We start from the raw sequence: 15,346 nt of genomic DNA on the forward strand, positions 1-15,346 counted from the left end.
TTAAGTGTAGTCATAAGATTGGATGTTTAGAAGATCTTCAGAATGTAAGATAAGCAGTAAAAATAAAATGGCCAAGAAGGCTGCCCTAAGTTGTATAGAATAAATTATTTTGAAAGTTGTGTACTTTTAGATTTTAATGAGCTATCAAAAGTCAGAATAAATTATCTTCCCAAGACCACCTTGGGAATAAAGCAGAAGCCATATTTTATTTCTTCTTAAAGGTACTGTTAGCTTATCCAGTTTGCCCAAAGAAGACATTTTAGGCACTACTGAATCCTCCTTGTTACTCTATATAGTCTATCTAAACAGTATGTTTGGTTCTATGGGTTGTTTTTATTTGAGGGAATTGTTGACCACCTACAAACACCCTGAGAAGAAAGAAATGGTGACAACCATTTCTAAAGATGTGTGGGGAGGGGAGATTGAGGATTTTTTTAAACAGATTTTGTTTTAAGATTTTTGTTCATTTCTGCAGTCATCTATTTATACTTAGTATAAATGTGGGAACTTAATGAAGATACCCAGTGCAAGACAATACATTGAGTACAATTTAAATGAAAAGTTGAGATTGTGTTTTCACAAAATCCATATGTAGGTTTCATAGAACTTTCTTTACAGTAAATTAAAAAAAATAATTTTCTTCCCTTCCTTTTTAAATAGTAACATTGAACAGTTTTGCTGTTATTTCAAAGAACTGCCTGCTGTGGAATTAAGGAATGGGAAGACGGCAGGAAGGCGAACATACCACACCAGGAGCCAAGGGGATAACAATGTGTGAGTTCTAAGACTATCTCCTTTCTGGCTTTGATACAAAACAAAAGACTAGTGATTTCCATTGCATATGTGAGTTCACAGGCACATACATTTAAAAAAAACTCTTCTAAAAGTTGTGTTTAAGTATCTAGCAGATAATCTTAATAATTGTTGAAATTCTTTTATATGTATTTACCTAAAAGGCAGAATAAATTTAGCACTCTACTTACTGAGTCTTTGTGAATTTGGACATTCTAAAACTGATGTCTATATATGAAATACAGTTTTAGGTGTAGACCAGCATTAATATCACTAGTCTTTGTGAATTGACTTGTCTGATATTATTAGGTAAACCTGTCTTGGGCAATACAGTTAATTTTTCATTGACATGAAGAGGGGAAGAATTGACTAGTGATTATTGAGAACCAATATCTATTCAGTGCAGCCACACACTATTTGGGGTTTAGAAGATCTATCATATTATCATGATTGTAAGGGGCACAATTTTTCATATCTTACCATTACTGCAACAGGTCTATGGTTTATAATCTGGTGTTTTTTTGTTTTTGTTTTTTTCTTACCCGAAATTATTTTTCCCATTGATTTTTAGAGAGAGTAGAAGGGAGAGGGAGAGACAGAGAGAAACACCGATGTGAGAGAGATAACATCCATTGGTTACCTCCCACATGCCCCCAACTAGGGCCGGGAGCCTGCAACCAAGGTACGTGCTCTTGACTGGAATCGAACCTGGGACCCTTCAGTACGTGGGCTGATTGGCTGATCTATCCACTGAGCCAAACCAGCTAGGGCATCTGTGTATGTTTTTAATGTAATGTTTTCCTTGCCTGCCCATCCCATACCCACACTCCCATCCCACACATTCCAAAAAGCTGTTTTATAATCTGGCACTGTTCTGCCTAGGTGGCTGAGGGAGAATAGGATAGACCATGTTAGATGAGTATACCAGTATGGTTAGAGCCAAAATATGGGGCAACTTTAAAGCCAGGCATTGGAGAGGGATGGAATGACATCACCGGAAGTGGTGTTTTAAGAGTTTACTTTGCCTGGCCGGCATAGCTTAGTGATTGAGCATTGACCTATGAACCAGGAGGTCATGGTTCAGTTCATGGTCAGGGTACATGCCTGGGTTGTGGGCATGATCCCCAATAGGGGGCGTGCAGAAGACAGCTGATCAATGATTCTCTCTCATCATTGATGTTTCTCTCTCTCTTTCTCTCTTCCTCTCTGAAATCAATAAACATATATTAAAACAAGAGTTCACTTAGATAACAGCATATAGGATGAACTGGAAAATGCCTGCATTCAGGGAGTCTTCACACTCCATAGTAACTAGAAGCCAGGTGCATGAACTCATGCACAGATGGGGTCTGGCTGGCCTGCCCTGATAGGGGTAGGGGGCGGCCAATCAGTGGCAGTCCGGCCGGGTGGAGGGGCTGCAGGCCATTGGCCAGCTGGCCCCGACCCTGGTAGAACTTCGTGTCGAACTCCGGGTCAAGGGGACAATTTGCATATTAGCCTTTTATTACATAGGAGGATTGGGTTGGAGGGGATAGCAGAGAAATGTAGAGGAAAAAATGCATGTGCACAAAACTTAAGGGAAGAGTGAGTAGTACTTGATGCATTAATATCATTCAGGGTTTAGTTACAAACTGTAGAAATTGCTTCTGGCTATGTTAAGCAGAAAAGGAATTTACTGAAGGTCTAATTGGTGTGCTAACCATTACTGGATGGGTAGAAAATCAGGTATGAAGTCTGGGCATCTAGAACCAAAGCCACAGTCACTCCACAGAACTTCCCCATGAAAACATCACTGCTTTTGCTGCCCAGTGCAACTCGAGCTCCCACTGCTGGCACTGCTGGATCTGGGTGCTTGGTGAACTACAGGTGATGATTTTTGCCACCAGAAAGGATTTGGTACTGTCCCAGCTTCTTTGCATCACTAACACCTGCTTCAGATAGGCAGAGCCCAGGCCCTGTACCTGATTCCTGCAGTGAGGGTGGAGGGATAGGCTGGGAAAGCAAGTATCTGGACTTTCCAGCTTCCATAGTGGGAGACAGGCTCTGCCTCTCACCAAGACTAAGGTGGAGAATTCCTCAAACAAGTTCAGGTACTAAGTAAAAAATATGCTTTGTATTCTAGGGACCTACAGGATAACGGGTTGAGAAAGAAGATACTGAGATTCCCTGAGTCATCAATTAGCTATCCATGAGTATGGTAGTTGTATTGACAGATATAGTCATTGAAGTTGAGGAGGTGTATCAATTTAGCTACATGCATAGATAATCAAAATTAACTGTGACTTAAACATCCATGATTTATTTTATCATGGAAAAGTTAGAAGTTTCTGTCTAGGACTGTTTCACACAGTCTTTAGGCTCTTTCTCGCTCTCTGTGCCATCAGCCCTGGGATGGGGCTCTCAGCCACACAGTCCAAGACGGTGCTGGAGTGCCACCAGTTCATCCTCATTCCAGCTAGAAGGAGGCAGGAAGGGTTAATAAGGACTATTTCTCTTTAAGGAAATTTCTCAGAATTTAAACACACTCAAAGTTTTTTATTCCAGGAATTCATGTGCCAAAGGGAAAAAAGGAAGTTTTATTCCTACGGAGAAGATGAGAATGGATATTGGGGGACATTAGGTAGAGTACAGAGAGCAGGTTCAGTGCACGTTGAGTTTGAAGTGGCAAAAGGACATTCAATGGAAAATTCCTGTTGGAAGCCGGAGAAACCTGAATAAAAGTGGTCATGAGAAAATGCGGCTTTTAGATTTGGATTTTTGAGAGTCATTAGTATGGAGCCGAACGTTGAAGCTTTGTGGTCGGATGGACTCTCTGAGGCAGAGAAGTGCTCCTAGTGAGGGGCAAGAAGGAGAAATGAAGATTTGAAGTTTTAAAAATGTATATTCTTAAATAATTTGGTTTGTAACTTACCCATTGCTTTATTGTTCAAGTATGACAGTATTTTGGCACAGACTTCGCCATATGGTTACAAAACTGGTTTTGTCAGTAATTACTGCTATTTACATTAATTTTTGAAATGCTTTTACTTAATTGTCAGACTTAGCTCAGAAGAGACCAGGCCCTCTTTATGTTTTTATTGTTTAATTTATTGTGAACTTTAGACAGTTGACATTATGCATTGAAATAATAGCCTCTCATTAACACGCAGGGTCTTGTCCCTTCCTCTTTTGCAGGTCTTTGGTGGAAGAGTTTAGAAAGACACTATGTGCTTTATGGCAAGGTAGCCAAACTGCATTTAGCCCAGAGTCCTTATTCTATGTTGTTTGGAAGATTATGCCAAATTTTAGGTAAGTATTATTTAACGAAAGATACTTAAAACATTAATATTAGTCTTTATACTGTTCCTGAAACAATTTCCAATGAAATGGTGGTATTCTAAATAGTAAAGACTGGTTTTGCTCTTTTTTTTTTTTTTTTAAGGAGGAGAACAGAAGTTGGATATATCTGACTAGACAAATGTTTGTTCAAATAATAGATATTTGAATGTTTTTAACAAAGGGTAGCAGTGGTCGGCAAACTGCGGCTCTGTTGACTAATGAGTTTGCTGACCACTGGGGTAGGGTATTTTGTTGCTATAAAAACAAAGCCTGGTTTCCATGTCTTAGCTATTATAAATAACTATGAACATAGGGGTGTATATATTCTTTCAGATTGGTGTTTCAGGATTCTTAGGATATATTCCTAGAAGTGGGATCACTGGGTCAAATGTCAGTTACATTTTTAATTTTTTGAGGGATCTCCACACTGTTTTTCCATAGTGGCTGCACCAGTCTGCATTCCCACCAGCACTGTACTAGGGTTCCCTTTTCTCCACATCCTCGCCAACACTTGTTGTTAATTGATTGATGGTAGGCATTCTGGCAGGTGTGAGATGATAACTCATTGTCATTTTAATTTGCATCTCTCTGATTATTAGTTCCCATTGGTAGATGAGTGGATAAAAAAGCTGTGGTACATTTATACCATGGAATACTATGCAGCAGTAAAAAAGAAGGATCTATTACCCTTTGAGACAGCATGGAGGGACCTGGAGATTACTATGCCAAGTGAAATAAGCCAATTAGAGAAAGACAAATATCACATGATCTCACTTATATGTGGAATCTAATGAACAAAATAAACTGATGAATAAAACAGAACCAGTGGCATGGAAACATGGAACAAACTGACAAATCTCAGAGGGAAGCGGGGGAAGGGGGTGAGAAGAGATTAACCAAAGAATTTATATGCATATACATTGCCTGTATATGCATAGGGTGGTGAAAGCCTGGGGTGGGGCAGGAAACGGGTGTGGGGGCAGTGGGAGAAGAGAAGAGGGGATATCTTTAATTCTCTTAACAGTAAAGTTTCTTTTTAAAGCCCTTATGAATTATTTAATGTGCTCTAGGAAAACATACTGGACAAAATTTCCTTGATTCTTTCAAAACCTTATAAAGAATAATTACTATCATACACTATCTTGTTATTTCAACTAAAAAAATTCAAATGTAATCAGTAGATGTCTATGGTATTATATCCACAGTTCTGCTCTGGGTCCTGAAGATTTTAGGAGACTGTAGTCAAGTCCATTGGGATTCACTTTCCAGAAGGTTGCTGGGTCCCATCCTAATGTGGCTTCAGAGTCCCTGTGTTTTCTGTGCTCGCTGTCTAGCCTCTCTTGAGTAGGGAAAGAGCCCTGCTGACTAACCCTACCTCCCCTCCTATCTTAGTCCTATTTTATTCATCAGCCCTAGCACTTCAGGTAATAGCAGATTTGGGGCACTGCAGGTGTTTGACATAGCTATTACCACCTTGTTGATTTTATCCTGAAGCAATCATGGTTTTTACTACTCATGATTTAGGCACCTAATGTACATCCCTCTCCTTGCTTTGTTGTTTTAAACTAAATCAGCATGCTTTAGTGAAACTTAGCATAAATCTTGCTCTATTTAGATATATGGGTCGTATAAAGAAATGTTTAAAAGGTAATAACTTCAAAGAACTGTAAGTTGTTGTGATGGACTATTGTTACCCCTGATCTTTGTTTTGAAGGAAACTTCTTTTATGTATATCATGCCATTTAAATCTCCTCTCAGGAGAGACTAATTTTATAAGAACTTTAAGATTTCTTGGCTCTTAAGTAGGAAAGGTGAAAATGATTGTTAAGTTACTACTGATCTGGTTTGGACTTAATATAAAATTTCTGACATACCTAGTTAGACTGTTGATAGGATTTAATCTTTATGTTTTATTGTATAAAATAGTTATTTTTTTATTTTTAAAATATATTTTTATTGATTTCAGAGAGGAAGGGAGAGCAATAGAAACATCAGTGATGAGAGAGAATCATTGATTGGCTGCCTCCTGCACGCCCTCTACTGGGGATTGAGCCCGCAACCTGGGCATATGCCCTTGACTGGAATCGAACCTGGGACCCTTCAGTCCACAGGCTGACACTCTATTCACTGAGCCAAACCAGCTAGGGCTAGTTGTCATTTATTGAATGCCTACTATGTGCCTAGCACTTTAGGTCTTTTATATCTGATCTTCATTAAAAAGCACAACAAAATTCCTGTCAAGGTAGGAAGTGTTAGCCCCATTTTAAAGAAGACAGCAATGAGACAGAGGAGGAGCAATGTGTTCAGTCTTGTACAGCAAGTAGATGTCAGGACCAGTATGAGAACCAGGTCTTTGTAGGGTTGGTTAATGATAGATCTTTTAACAGTAATTTGTCCACGTGCCTGAGTGAGGCCAGCAACTAACTCCATACTGTTCTGCTTGGTCCCCGTGATGACTCAGGTCCCTCATTCTTAATTGGGAGTTTAGAAACATTATGAAACTTTTATTCAGTAGAATTCTACTTTTTCTCTAAATCTGCCCACATCTCTTCCCTTTATATTTTCTGTAGCCCGACTGTGAGCATGATTTTGGTTTTTTTTGTGTGTGTTTTTTTAAAGAATAGTTTGTTGATTTTGAGAGCCAGAGAGAGAAACATCGATGTGAGAGCGCATTGATCGGCTGCCCCCTGCATGCCCCCTACCGAGTATCAAGCCTGCAATCCAGGCATGTGCCCTTGACCAGGAATGGAACCGGCAACCTCCTGGTACATGGAAAGATGCCCAACCAACTGAGCCACACCAGCCAGGGCAAAGTAACATTTTCTTCATTCATTCTTTATTGGGGCATTTCTTTCTTTTAAAGATTTGGGTAAATATGGGTTGCCTCATTGTGCCAAAAATTGTTGTGAAGAGCCAGTTGCCCCATGTGCCTATCCATTGTGCTTCAGTATTGCCCTTCTCAGCCTCTCATTCAGAAGGGATGGTTCATGACCCTTCAGGCTTTTTATATTTGCAGTGTGCTCTCCAACAGTTATTTCTCACAGCATCTTTAGGACACAGATTTTCTGTAGACATTAAGGAGAAGGAGGTCATTTTTAAGGTAAAACAAGTGAAGATAAGGAAGTGCTATAATTGGAACCACTTTTATTTCCCTCTGTCTTCTCTCATTTCTGCTCTGTCAGAGATGCCAGTGGGTTCTTCATATACCCATTTCCTCAATAACTCACAAACATGTTTGGGTGACATCCATGAAATAATCTGTATACAAAACACAAATACTGCACCCAAATGAGAGCAGTGTTTCCTTTAATGTGATTAACAAACAAGAGAAACCTAAGTTGACTACAGAGGAAACTCTGAAGCTCATATTGTATATTTGGCAAATAATTAAAAAGTTAACTGAAGTTTGTTGAATTTAACATACTAAATAATATTAAGACTTCCAGATAATTCAATAAAAGGTTTTATTTAAATGTTTAAAAATGGAATTGTAAATGTCTCTAGTCAGAATCAGAAAATTTTCCTAGTCTTAAAAGAGACTGTTTTCTGGTAAAGATTACACATTAAAACAAAAACCCATAACTTACCTTTATAAAAATGCTGAGTGTTCCATGATCTCATGTAGGTAAAAAATGTGTTTCCAATGGTAAAAAATAAACAGAATATAATCTATTTTGATAAAAGAATATAAAATCATGGTGTGGTTGGAAACATTCATTAGTATACATTAGGAACATAATTTTTTAAACGTATTTGATGAAAATGCAAATTGGCATAACTACAAAGTACTGACTGGTTTTTCATAATCCATTTTAGAAACATGATTATTAGATATCAGGTTATTTTGGTGAAGGAACGAAACTATTTTTATATGTGTAGAACTTCACACATGTCCTAAAGTAGTAATAATACCTTTGAGTTATGAAAAAAAAAAAAAAAGGATGTTGTATTGAAAAGGTTTAAAGCATCTCCTTAGGTACATAAAGGAACTACCAACTTTGAATGAATAGTTTTGACTGTGAATGTTAACATTTATTCATATGAATCTTAGAAGAAATATTTGAACACATACTGATAATTAGTAGCTAAGTAGTTCAGAGAAAGTTATAATGTAGTGCTAAAGTGACTTCTGATTTAAGTTCCATTGATTAGGCAGACTATTTTCATAATTTCTTCTTTCCAGGAGAAATTTCAGGAAAAGGGGGAAAATATAGATTGAGGGAATCTCTGGTTGAAAGAAATTTTGTTTATGGAACCATTGCCTGGGAGAGCGGTGGAAGTTTTGACTCAAGACCAAGCCAGAAAACCTTGAGATTTAGAGGATAGATTAAAGAGAACCTTCCATGCTGGCAAAATGTAGGCAGAAGTCTTTTCCATCAACAGTTTTATGCAAATACCTTGTATTTCATTGCTTGATTTATTTTATCTACATAAACCTGTGTGACCTTCCAGTTGTATCAGCTTTATTTTCTGTCAGCCTTCATTTCTGTTTACTTGTCATCGATCTGCATTAGTATAAGAATTCCATGTAATTTCCTATCTGAATACAGTGGAAGAAGTAACCTAAGAATATGCTGCTATATATATTCAAATTTTAGGATAGAGAATAATTGTGTATGAGTCAATGCATTTTTAAAGGTGTTTATTTAAAAATGTCTTTGGAATCGAGATTAGGATTTAGGTATAGAATGTTAGATGTCTTTTTAACTTTTTAGAAAATTTTTCTTTTCCTTTCAGCCAGTGCTTAAAAATTAGTATCTTTCAATCTAAAGAATTAGTTTTAGATTCCTTATTTCATGTGGTGATGGTTTAGATCTAGTTTTATGGTGAGGTTAAGATGTGAAATTTTAACAGTTGAGCATCTTCTGGAGGGGCCAGTGTGGCAGTGGGAAGATTCAGAGTCCATCCAGGAGAGAGACATAGGTTACAGCTCTGTCTCTGCAGGACTTTAGGCAAATCACACCCTCACCCCCCTTTTTTACCTCATCTCTAAAGTGGGGTCAGTTGAGATCACTACAAGTCCAATTAGCTCTAATATTTCATATTTTCAAACAGTAGAATTATTTTTCTTGTTGAGAAATTTTGTGTGTAAAACATGGAGCACGTGGGGATGAAAAGTCTCCAGGAGCCTCCCTGTGTCTGAGCTCTGAGCGCGGGGCTCTATCTCCGCCCCACGCTTTGCCCTCTTGTGGGTTTGGCTGGGCAGGTGGAGCCTCCCCCATGACAGACTGTTTCTGTTTGTTTCAGGGGCTATCAGCAGCAGGATGCCCATGAATTCATGCGCTACCTTTTGGACCACCTGCACTTGGAACTCCAGGGCGGTTTCAATGGTGTTTCCTGCTCACCAATTCTGCAGGAGAATTCTACCCTGTCTGCAAGTAACAAATGTTGCATGTAAGATTTAGTTTCCTTGGCTGTTTTAGAAGAACCTCACATATTTCTGTTGGTGTTATTGTTTGTTAGATTTATAATGGAAGGCGGAGAGTTTTCCTTAATCTTTGCTGAAAATGTTTGCTCTTGAACTTTGTGACCAGTGGACTGGCTGGCACCTGCCTCTCACTTCCAGACCAGAGGCATCTTGTATTTGCATCTTGGTGCAGTTCTGATTGTTATTTGGGATAGATCATTTTAAAACTTGGAAAAAAGAAAAGAAAATATTTGTACAATTTAGCACTTAAAAGTTTTCCTCCAAATGTACTGAAGAATGGCTCAAAGAGTTAATTTTTGTATATTAAAAGTAATTATAGCCCTAACTGGTTTGGCTCAGTGGATAGAGCGTCGGCCTGTGGACTGAAAGGTCCCAGGTTCGATTCCAGTCAAGGGCATGTACCTTGGTTGCGGGCACATCCCCAGTAGGAGGTGTGCAGGAGGCAGCTGATCGATGTTTATCTCACATTGATGTTTCTAACTCTCTATCCCTCTCCCTTCCTCTCTGTAAAAAATCAATAAAATATATTAAAAAAAAAAAAAGGCTGGGAGAAGGTCAATGGGGAAAAAAAGAGATATATGTACTACTATATGTAATATTTTAAACAAGAAAAAAAGAGAAAAAAATAAAATGTGCTCAAGGGGAAAAAAGTAATTATATTTGTTCACTGAAAACAAAGGCTTAAAATATTTGAATGTGAATTTTCCTAATGCCTCTTTTTGGACTTGAATTTTCTTTAAGTATATCTGTTCTTGATTGAAATTGAGGAATGTGTAAGTTCTTGAAGATTTTTCTTACCTTTCAATATGAACAAAATAAACCTTTTGGATTGCTTTTTCAAGTACTAATAACCCAGAATAGACATTGAGATTATTACATTTATTTTGCTTGAGAAATAGATGTTTTATGATATTTGAGCCTGGATATTAGTTAATTGTAGTTTTCTTCTGTTTGTATTTTTGAAAAGTTTGTGTTGACCTATATAGGAAAAGGATTTATAAGATGAACTCCCAAAAGAAAGAAAGAATAGGAAATATATAGAAGTTGTTGTAGTATTGCCTGTAAGTTGCTAAGTCTGATTTAGTAAGATAAGGTCTTTTTAATGACTTAGCAGCCTCATAGCTGATCTGGCTGTGTCAGAGAAGGGTAACCAATATGAATTTCCATACTTCTCAAATGTTTGACCTTCCAGGTCCTACTTAGCTATGGTTCCAGTTAGAATCTAGTACAGAAAGGGAAGGGCCTGCCTGCAGGTGTGGCTCAGTGGTTGAGTGTCGACCCAAGAATCAAGAGGTTGGTAGTTCGATTCCCGGTCGGTCAGGACACATGCCTGGGTTGCGAGCTCAATATCAATGTTTCTCTCTCATCGACCTTTTTATCTCTCTATCCCTCTCCCTTCCTCTCTCTAAACTCAATAAAAAAATTTTTTTAATTAAAAAAAAGAAAAGGAATTACCTATGTCTGGGAGAATTGTTCTTGCTGCTAGCACCAAATTAAAAATAGTATTAAATGAAAAATTTTGTTTTGTATTTTGACTTGATTGGTATCCTTTTCTCAGAGGCAGAAATGATAAAGGAAGGAGTACACTGAGTTTAAATGTTCTGCTCTGAAATAAAGTGGTTTCTCTTTAAGTTAAAGGCAGCATTGTATGTGAGTCAGTATGAAAGGATCAGTCAGAGTCTCTTTATTTTCAGTAGTTATTTTTTGGGTATGCCTTTTGTTTATGACACAGATACTAAACGTAACACCTGAAGTGGCCATTGTGTTCTACAGTTCCCAATATATCTTCCCTTTCTGATTAACTTCTAAACAAAAGCCAAATATCTTATGAACAACTTAAAAAAAAGAATAGAGCTGCAATATATTTCTTTTTCCAGTAAAGGAAGGAAGCCAAAGGAAGCAAATGTTTAAAATAATAGAATTGCCTATCTCATCACTGCAGTTGATTCAGAGCAGTTCAGAAAGTACAGCTCAGTGTATTAGGAGCATCATTGATTGCAAGTGTCAGAAAGCACGTCAAATTTCTATTAACATAGAAGCATTTACTGGCTGAAGTTAGCTATATAAGTGCACAAAGGGTGATATGTGTGTGTTGTAGTACTATTAATGACAGCAAAATGTTGAAACAACCTCAGTATTCATTAATATTATATTGGTTAACATCAAGAGCATAGTGTTAAGAACAGTTGCTTAGGCCAGACTAGCTGTGTGACCTTGGGCCAGGTTACTTAACCTTTTGGACTTCAGCTTCCTGGTCTGTGAAATGGGGATAATCATGTCTACCTCATAGAGTTGTTGTGTGAGTCAACTGAGTTAATAAATACAAAGTACTTAGAATGGTGCTTTGCATGTGCTATTATGATAGCACTAGAGGCCCGGTGCACGGATTTGTGCACCAGCGGGGTCCCTCGGCGTGGCCTGTGGGGATTGGGCTGAAACCAGCAGTCCAATGCCGCCTGCCATTCCTGCCTGCCACTCCCGCTCATCCTGGCCCCATTGTGCCTGCTGCAGGCTCACGCCCAGTCAGTCCCGATTGGTAGAGTCGTGAGCCCTGTGTCTGGTGCCTGTTGATCAGCTGAGTGGTGCTCCCACTGTGGGAGCACATTGACCACCAGGGGGCAGCATCTGCACTGAGCATCTGCCCCCTGATGGTCAGTGCACATCATAGTGACTGGTTGTTCAGTCATTCAGTCGCTTAGGCTTTTATATATATACTAGAGGCCCGATGCACGAAATTCGTGCACGGGGGGTAGGGTAGGGGGTGTCCCTCAGGCCAGCCTGCACCCTCTCCAATCTGGGATCCCTCTCACAATCCAGGACTGCTGGCTCCCAACTGCTCGCCGGCCTGCCTTCCTGATTGCCCCTAACCGCTTCTGCCTGCCAGCCTGATCACCCCTTAACCACTCCTCTGCCAGCCTGATTGATGCCTAACTGCTCCCCTGCCAGCGTGTTTGCCCCTAACTGCCCTCCCCTGCAGGCCTGGTCACCCCTAACTGCCCTACCCTGCAGGCCTGGTACCCCCAACTGCTCTCCCCTGCAGACCTGGGTCCCACCCAACTGCCCTTCCCTGCAGGCCCGGTCACCCCCAACTTCCCTCCTCTGCCAGCCTGGTCACCCCTAACTGCCATCCCCTGCGGGCTTGATTGCCCCCAACTACCCTCCCTTGCAGGCCTGGTCCCTCCCAACTGCCCTCCCCTTCTGGCCATCTTGTGCCAGCCATCTTGTGTCCACATGGGGGCAGGATCTTTGACCACATGGGGGCAGCCATCTTGTGTGTTAGAGTGATGGTCAATCTGCATATTACTCTTTTATTAGATAGGATAGAGGCCTGGTGCATGGGTGGGGGCCAGCTGGTTTGCCCTGAAGGGTATCCTGGATCAGGGTGAGGGTTCCCTTCAGGTGTGGGGCAGCCTGGGTGAAGGGCCTGTGGTGGTTTGCAGGCTGGCCACGCCCTCCGGCGACCCAAGCAGAGGCCCTGGTATCTGGGATTTATGTATCTTCTACAATTGAAACTTTGTAGCCTGGAGCGGAGCCAAGCCTCCTGCTCTCTCCATGGCCGGCAGCCATTTCTCTTGGGGTTAATTCACCTTCTATAATTGAAACTTTGTAGCCTGGAGCGGAGGCCTAGGCCAGCCAGGGCTGCAGAAGCTTTGCTTCCTCCATTGCGGGGGGCAACCCTTGCCTCCTGCTCTTTCCAGCTCCGTAGTTGCCGCCATTTCTATTTGGATTTGTTTACCTTCTATAATTGAAACTTTTTAGCCTTGAGTTGAGGCTTAGACCAGCAAGGGCAGGCGGAAAGCTTGGCTTCCTTTGTTACCGGGGAAACCCAAACCTCCCTCCTGCTCTCTGTGGCTGTAGCCATCTTGGTTGGGTTTATTTGCATACTCGCTCTGATTGGCTGGTGGGTGTGGCTTGTGGGTGTAGCAGAGTTAGGGTCAATTTGCATATTACTCTTTTATTAGGCAGGATAGATGCTCTCACTACCACACTTTCTCAGTTGTTCTTGTGTTCATTCTAAGTGCATACTGTGTCATGCCACGCAGCTGTCAAAAAAGTGGGGTACATGTTCAAAATATGTATTTAAGGAAATAAGAGCAAAAAGCAGGTATGATCCTAATTATTTAAGGGCTTTCTTTTTGGTAAGCACTTGCCTAAATGCACTATACATACATAACTCATTGCATTTTCACACCAGGCCTCTGAGGGAAATAGACATTGTTCCTGTTTTACATTTGATGAAGTTGAGGCAACAAGAGGTTCACTAACATTAGGGCAATTGGTTTTCTTAAATTTTTTTTTTTATTAAAGCAGTGTATTCTTGATCTCCATAAAGGAATCCTATCTAATAAAAGAGTAATATGCAAAGTGACCGTACCTCTGCTACACCCACAAAGCCACGCCCACCAGCCAATCAGTAGCGAGTATGCAAATTAACCCAACAAAGATGGTTGCGGCCATGGAGAGAGCAGGAGGCTTGAGTTGCCCCCGGGGTGGAGGAAGCCAAGCTTCCCTGCCACCCTAGCCGGCCCAGGCCTACACTCAAGGCAACAAAGTTTCAATTATAGAAGATAAATAAATCCCAACAAAAATGGCTGTGGCCACGGAGTGAGCAGGAGGCTTGGCTCCGCTCAAGGCTACAAAGTTTCAATTATAGAAGATAAATAAACCCCAGATACCAGGGCCTCCACTTGGGTCGCCGGGGGCGTGGCTGGCCTGCAAACCACCACAGGCCCCTCATCCAGGCTTCCCCACGCCCCAAGGGAACCCCCACCCTGATCCAGGACACCATTCAGGGCACCAGCTGGCCCCCACACGTGCACCAGGCCTCTATCCTATCTAATAAGAGAGTAATATGCAAATTGACCATTACTCCAACACACAAGATGGCTGCCCCCATGTGGTCAAAGATCCTGCCCCCATGTGGACACAAGATGGCCACCACAAGATGGCCAGAAGGGGAGGGCAGTTGGTAGGGACCAGGCCTGCAAGGGATGGCAGCTGGTGGTGATCAAGCCTGCAGGGGATGGCAGTTAGGGGTGACCAGGCCGGCAGAGGAGGGAAGTTGGGGGTGACCGGGCCTGCAGGGAAGGGCAGTTGGGTGGGACCCAGGCCTGCAGGGGAGAGCAGTTGGGGATACCAGGCCTGCGGGGTAGGGCAGTTAGGGGTGACTAGGCCTTCAGGAGAGGGCAGTTAGGGGTGACCAGGCCTTCAGGGGATGGCAGTTAGGGGCAATCAGGCTGGCAGGGTAGCAGTTAGGCATCAGGCTGTCAGGGGAGTGGTTAGGGGGTGATCAGGCAGGCAGGCAGAAGCAGTTAGGGGCAATCAGGAAGGCAGGCAGGCAAGCAGTTGGGAGTCAGCAGTTCTGGATTGTGAGAGGGATGTCCGACTGCCCGTTTAGGCCCGATCCCACCAGGATCGGGCCTAAACGGGCAGTCGGACATCCCTCGAGGGGTCCCAGATTGGAGAGGGTTCAGGCTGGGCTGAGGGACACCTCCCCCATGCACGAATTTTGTGCACCAGGCCTCTAGTCCTATATAATAAAACCCTAATATGCAAATTGATCCAACAGCAGAACGACTGGCAAAACGACTGGTCGCTGTGATGCTCACTGACCACCAGGGGAAGATGCTCAATGCAGCTCCTGCGTTGAGCATCTGCCCCCCAAGAGGGAGGTGACTGTCGGTGGGGATCAGGGGGCAGGGCTAGCCAGCGGGAAGCACCAGGCCGCCAGCCAAGGCTGGTGCCAGTGGGAGGCCCCCCAATTGCCCTGCCCACCAGTTATCCCACAGATTGGCCCTGATCGCTGGC

The 15,346-nt window shown here is 41.7% G+C and overlaps 1 protein-coding gene across 2 annotated transcripts in view; it reads left to right on the forward strand.

The window, feature by feature from the left end:
• The window catches only part of USP3 (ubiquitin specific peptidase 3), a 110,331-nt gene that overhangs the window by 78,463 nt on the left and 16,522 nt on the right, over positions 1-15,346 (forward strand). For both annotated transcript variants that reach the window (XM_079768046.1, XM_079768047.1), the window contains 3 exons: positions 661-774; positions 3,967-4,080; positions 9,358-9,504. In XM_079768046.1, the coding sequence (XP_079624172.1) occupies positions 661-774; positions 3,967-4,080; positions 9,358-9,504 (375 nt within the window). The remainder of the gene's footprint in view (positions 1-660; positions 775-3,966; positions 4,081-9,357; positions 9,505-15,346) is intronic.

Source organism: Cnephaeus nilssonii (genome assembly GCF_951640355.1).
Source record: "Cnephaeus nilssonii genome assembly, chromosome: 4".
In the NCBI taxonomy this organism is placed as follows: Eukaryota; Metazoa; Chordata; class Mammalia; order Chiroptera; family Vespertilionidae; genus Cnephaeus; species Cnephaeus nilssonii.